At 50.2% G+C, this 6,183-nt stretch overlaps 1 protein-coding gene across 1 annotated transcript in view; it reads right to left on the bottom strand.

The window, feature by feature from the left end:
- The window catches only part of LOC125433268 (mucin-16-like), a 56,883-nt gene that overhangs the window by 31,174 nt on the left and 19,526 nt on the right, over window positions 1-6,183 (bottom strand). The window contains exons 3-4 of the mRNA XM_048497769.1: window positions 2,218-2,352; window positions 2,079-2,133 (exon numbers count right to left, since the gene is read on the bottom strand). Coding sequence (XP_048353726.1) covers window positions 2,079-2,133; window positions 2,218-2,352 — 190 coding nt within the window. The remainder of the gene's footprint in view (window positions 1-2,078; window positions 2,134-2,217; window positions 2,353-6,183) is intronic.

Here is a 6,183-nt window from a genome sequence, read left to right as displayed (position 1 = left end):
CTGATGGGAATTGTAGTCTATAACATCTGGAGTTTTTAGTCCCTTTATCTTCTCCCTTGTTTAACGAAATTTCAATTTGATCCCATAGCAAGCGAGGGAACAATGAGGCAATCCACATACCCGTCACAACCTTTCGGAGGCCAGAGGTTTGGAAAGGCAGACAGCGGGGCCAGCTCTGTCTTGGGAACAGTGGGCCAAGTGTTTCCCCATTGCAACAAAGATGTCCTTTTCCGCTGGATCCAGTCTGTATTACAGCACAGAGCAGGAGTCTGCAACCTGCGGCTCTCCAGATGTGTATGGACTACAAATCCCATCAGCCCTGGCCAGGGACTGATGGGAATTGTAGTCCATGAACATCTGGAGAGCCGCAGGTTGCAGACCCCTGGCCCAGAGGGAGAGGATCAGGGAGGGTGGGTTACTTCTCCTTCTTCTTACACCTCTGTGATTTCAAATTTCTCCAACCCCTCCCCTAGCAAATCTCAATTTCAATGCCTCTGCCTCCCTAGATGTGCAAACTGAATCCAGGGTTCTTTTCTTTCGGTCCCCGTTTTCTGTTTGGCAGCTCCGATTTCCCCCATGGAAACGGATGTTGCTTGTGCACAATAAATCAGTATGATAAACCTGTCATATAGGTCCGTGCCCCATAAACTGAGACTTAAAATGGATTCACCTGTTGACACAAGAAAAACAAGTTTGGAAAACCTACACGGAAGAGCAGAGAACAAAAAATAGTCAACATTGGCCCTTTCCCCACTCACTGTTTGCTGCGCGCTACTCTCGCCGAGTAGCGCGGGGTCCAACTGCACTCCCCACTACAGGGGCGGCTACAACGCAGCCGCCCTGACTCTGCTGCCCTTGCGCCCCCTTCCAGCGCTGCTCAAAACGGCGCCTTTTGATGACCCCGCGCAGGGCGCGGGGCAGTGGGGAAGCCCGGGGAACACGACCCTCGGGCTAAAAAGGTCCTGGACCAGACGAAACGGACGTCATTTTAAAAGTGGGGAAACGCCCTTAACAAAAAAGGGGGGGGGAATGGGAGACACCTGCCCTTTATTCTGTTCTCCTTAGTTCTTGTTCAAGGCCAGAAGGCAGTTGTGATGAAAAGGTGGAGCCAGGCCTGGAGGGACTGGCTATAAGGACCCCTACTGGGATGTGGGTTTTGGCAGGGCTTGATGATACAAACCTCTTAGGACTCCAACTCCTTTTGTTCGCATTCCAGCCTTCCTGCTGTTGTCTGGAACCCAACCCACAAGTAGGTATCCTCGAGAAGCACCGCGGCATCGTGGGTCCCTTCTTCTCAACACCTTTCCCTACGCAGTGGCGTAGTGGCTAAGAGCAGGTGCGCTCTGATCTGGAGGAACCAGGTTTGATTCCCAGCTCTGCCACTTGAGTTGTGGAGGCTTATCTGGGGAATTCAGATTAGCCTGTGCACTCCTACACACGCCAGCTGGGTGACCTTGGGCTAGTCACAGCTTCTCGGAGCTCTCTCAGCCCCACTCACCTCACAGGGTGTTTGTTGTGAGGGGGAAAGGGCAAGGAGATTGTAAGCCCCTTTGAGTCTCCTTACAGGAGAGAAAGGGGGGATATAAATCCAAAACTCTTCTTCTTCTGACTGGGACAAGAGGGTGCAGAGCTCTCTTGGTCTGTTTTGTATCTTTGCCCTTCAAAAGCCCAAATCCTGCCAATCTTGTCGGCCTCTCGAGGGCTACTGGATTCGAATTAGCTGTCTTACAACAGGAGAAGCTGCATTGGATGAAAACCACCCCTCTTGGGAAGTCCTGCCCCTCTTGGGATTCTTTATTTCTTTATTTCTTTATTAAATGTATACCCTGCCTATGTGCAAGATCTCCAGGAAGCTACAGCGTTAAAACATCCCCATCAAAACACTACAACATACAAAAGTTAAAATCCCAGCCCTCCCCCCCCCCCCCACACACTCCCATCTCCCCAACCAGCAGTACCACAGAGTGGGCACTCCAGGAAAACTAACCAAACGAAACTAACCAAAGTTGCCTCGAAGGAAATCTGTTGGCAACGGCCTGGCAGCTGTACACTAGCCCTGTTAAGTGGCTGATCCGTACCTGCATCGGAGGGCGAGAGAGGCCGAGTCGTCCTTCGGTGGTTTTCTTTCTCTTTCTAGAAGAAAAGTCGTCCTCTATTTTAAAGCAACGTGAAGTGAGCAGTGGAGGGTAAACCAGAGGCGGGGATGAGGCCTGTTACGCTCACGCTGGGGACTGAAATTTCCTCTGCGACAGTGACAGGGGGCCTTTGAAGTTTAACCTTATTTCCTTGTTGCGAAGGCAGGAAAGTCAGAAAGAAAGCCGCACAATTTTCTTTGGGTTTGTTTTTGCAAAGCTGTGAAAGAGGGGCATTGCAAGAAACCAGGGGTGAACGGCTAAAAGCAGAATTATGGGTTGCCAACTTATTTCTGCCCATGCTGCTCCAGTGCCCTTGAGCACTGCAAATAGGTTGAAATGCAAAGATGGGGGCAATTGCTGTCCTTCCTCTTCACCATGAGGACAGAATGACGCTTTGGATTCTCAGTTCTTCGGTGGCTGTTAAAAAGCAGGAATAAAAATGGCAACTGACTTAGGAGCTACATTTGTCGCTGAAGTTTGGTTTATTCCAGTGGTGGGATTCAGCCGGTTCGCACCACTTCGGCAGAACCGGTTGTTAAAATGGTGTTTGTAAACAACCAGTTGTTCAATTATTTGAATCCCCCCACTGCAGAGGTGGTTCTCACCAGTTCCCGAGAGTGGGTTACTAATTATTTGTGTGTGCCGAGAGGGGGTTACTAATCGGGTCTGCTTTTCCGTTAGAAATTCCATTAGGTCCAAAAATCATAAAGTCCTGTTGGACAGAAAGATACCAGCTGGAAATTAGGAACAATGGAGTTTTTTACAGTAACAGAGAAATTATTAATGCCCCACCCCTGGAATGCCCCACCCAGCCCCATTGGCGCTACGCCACTGTTTGAATCCCACCACCATGGGAACCTGTTACTAAAATTTTTGGATCCCATCACTGCCCCACTGGTTTATTCCCAAAACTGAATGGAAGGTTCTGTTCAGGCTAAACATTTTGAGGGGAGTTTGATACAAATCCCAAACATTTCTTTTTTCATTTCAGTTAAAAAATAAATCCCCTCAATTATCCGACTGGAATGAATGAGCCACTTTGGCACATATTTACAGTTTGAATGCAGTATGAGTTCGCTTCATTCCTCTGATCTTAATATCTTTTTAGCCGGCTTTTGTGTCAACTGCATTTCGATTTGACCACAAAGAGCTCCCATAAAAATTTGGACTGTGCGACTGTGTCGCTGTTCTAAAAGCGAGGCACTTTGTGTATGCTCAGATATACTTTTCTACCATCCCTCCACATTCTTCTTCTGTTTAAAATGAACCCTGAGCTCCCCCTCCCCGAGAAGTCTTGGGTGCCCAAAGCCAACCATGGCTACAAGGCCTTTCCCCACTTACCTTAAGCCCCGCGCAAGTAGCGCGGGGTCCCCCGGCACTCCCCACGAGAGGGGCAGCGACAGCGCAGCTGCCCTGACGCTGATGCTGTCGCGCCCCCTCAGCGCGTGGCATCCCTGGCGCTCTTGCAAAGGGCACCGTTTAATGACCCCACGCAGAACTCAGGGTCGTGGGGACGCCCAGGCGTGCGCCAGGGATGCCGCGTGCTGAGAGCAGCGCACGGCATGGGGGGATCATGCTGAGTGGGGAAAAGCCCGCAGTCAACATGTGGTCCTTAAAAGAGGAGGAGGCATGAAGACAGGGAATTGGAAAATCCTGCAGGTAGAAGAGCATTGGGTGTCTTGGCTGGGGGGCGGGGATAGGCTAATTAGAGAGGCTGCGGAAGGTTACCTTGGGGTCTACATCTCCCACTGCATAGAACTTGACATCTTTGAACATCTCCTGACATTTTTGAACATCTTCGAACTTTAGATCCCCCCTCCTCTAACTTAACTAACAGTCACAGCTTCTGCCTTATCAAGGACTGCAACTCCCACTTAGAGTCCCCCCCCCAACTCCTAGCAGCAGCCTAATCCAGTGGTGGGATTCAAAAATTTTTAGTAACAAGTTCCCATGGTGGTGGGATTCAAACTGTGGCGTAGCGCCAATGGGGCTGGGTGGGGCACGATGGGGGCGTGGCTGGGCATTCCGTGGGCAGGGCATTTCTGGGCGGGGCTGTTGCAAGGACGCAGCCGCTGCGCGGGTCCTTGGGCGGGAAACGAATGCACGCAGGCGCAGGCTGCCACGCACGCCGGTGCACCTCCGGCTAGACTGCTTCAAGTTCTGCGCGCTACTGCTGAGAGGAGGGGCGTAACTAAGGCAAAAATCACGTGGCAAAATCACCAATTAGTAACCCCCTCTCGGCACACACAAATAATTAGTAACCTACTCTCGGGAACCTGTGAGAACCTGCTGGATCCCACCTCTGGCCTAATCCAAGAAAGGGGTCACGTGCGCTGCGGAATGAACCATCTCTGCTGGGTAATTCAGCCCCCCCCCCCACGTGCATCTAATTAAAGGAGTTTTGACTATCAAAAGCTTATGTCCCAGAAATCTAACTGACGTCTGCACAGCAAATGTACAGCAGGTTGCGGTCATGACAAAGGAAGCCGTTTTCCTGTTTTCCCGTTCACATGCATGCCGTGCAGGCAGCGATCGGAGCCCATGGAAACAATCCGGGTTGCTTTCATGCCTTCTCACGGAGACACTTCTCTCTTTTTTAAATTTCCTGCGACACACATGTAGCTATGACCTTGGGCTAATCACAGTTCTTTCAGAACTCCCTGAGCCCCACCTGCCCTATAGGGTGGCTGTTGTGGGGAGAGGAAGGGAAGGAGCTGGTAAGCTGCTTTGAGACTCCTTGTGGAAGGGAAAAGTGGGGTATAAACCCAAACTATTTTTCTTATTATTTGCAAGGGGATATTGGTTATCTCTGTGCCATGAAAAAGTTGAATTGCCCGTTTCAGTACATTAAATTTCTACTCAAGGAACAGAGCATTTTTCTCCAGGCATGTTGGCAATCTGGTTACACCTTTCTAAGGGCGATTCCGCACACAAGTAAAATAGGTTCGACCCAGTTCCCTGAGAAGGGTACTGACCTAGGTCGAAGCCATTGTTGTTCCCCACTGCAACCAGCTTGATCCCAGCTCGGAGGGCGGAATCATCCTGTGCCTCTTCGCCATTCCGTTCCGATTGGCTACTGTTCTACGGCCATGTTCCGTCTATCCCCACACACATTATTTAAAAAACTGCCACAGGAATGGAGGGACGAAGGTGGCGTGTTTTGATTGGCCAGCTGTACGCATGCCCGAAACACTCAGCTGTGATTGGCTGAATGGGGGACTCCTGGCACCAGAGATTCCGCACTTGACTGGAATCGAGCTGAGTTCGAGCGTGGTTCCCTGAAAAAGTAGTCGTTCCCAACTGGAGTCGGAAATTGGACCGTTACACGGGGCGAAGCTGGTACAAAACCACGTCGATCCCAGTGGTTGTGTCGAGCACTTAGGTCGAACGCAGCTCGAACTTAGGTCGATAACGCAAGTGCGGAATCGACCTTAGTCTGTTGATGCCAACTTCAGTGGACTAGAACAAACCCCAGCAAATGCAATCTGTGTATACACGCCCCCCTTTTTTATTTTGCTCCTTCTATGTGCGAATTGTGATTTTAATTTTTTTTCGCAACGGAGGCCCTTTCTGCACAACCAAAATGAAACGTGTTGAGGCAGGAAATAAAACGTTTCCTCCAAGGACTTCCACATAGCTTTTACTCTAAACATTTCCAGCTTGACAACGTTTTGAATGCATCCTCAGTTTTAGCAATACTGGTCGTTGTGGGTTTTCTGGGCTGTGCCTCCGACAATACGTTTAGCAATACTGTTGCTGAAAAGAAGAGAAGAAGAAGAAGAGTTTGGATTTATATCCCCCCTTTCTCTCCTGCAGGAGACTCAAAGGAGCTTACAATCTCCTTGCCCTTCCCCCCTCACAACAAACACCCTGTGAGGTAGGTGGGACTGAGAGAGCTCCGAGAAGCTGTGACTAGCCCAAGGTCACCCAAGGTCCCATTTTCAAAACATGTTGGCTTGCTGTGCGATCTCTTTAAGGCATTTCCCACGCCTCTCCACAGTCCCCGGACTTCCTTGTCACCCCTTTCTGAATTCAATCCAGCATCTCA

Source organism: Sphaerodactylus townsendi, linkage group LG05, assembly GCF_021028975.2.
Source record: "Sphaerodactylus townsendi isolate TG3544 linkage group LG05, MPM_Stown_v2.3, whole genome shotgun sequence".
Lineage (NCBI taxonomy): Eukaryota > Metazoa > Chordata > Lepidosauria > Squamata > Sphaerodactylidae > Sphaerodactylus > Sphaerodactylus townsendi.
The sequence above is the reverse complement of the archived record's forward strand: the minus strand, read 5'-3'. Positions and strand labels throughout refer to the sequence as shown.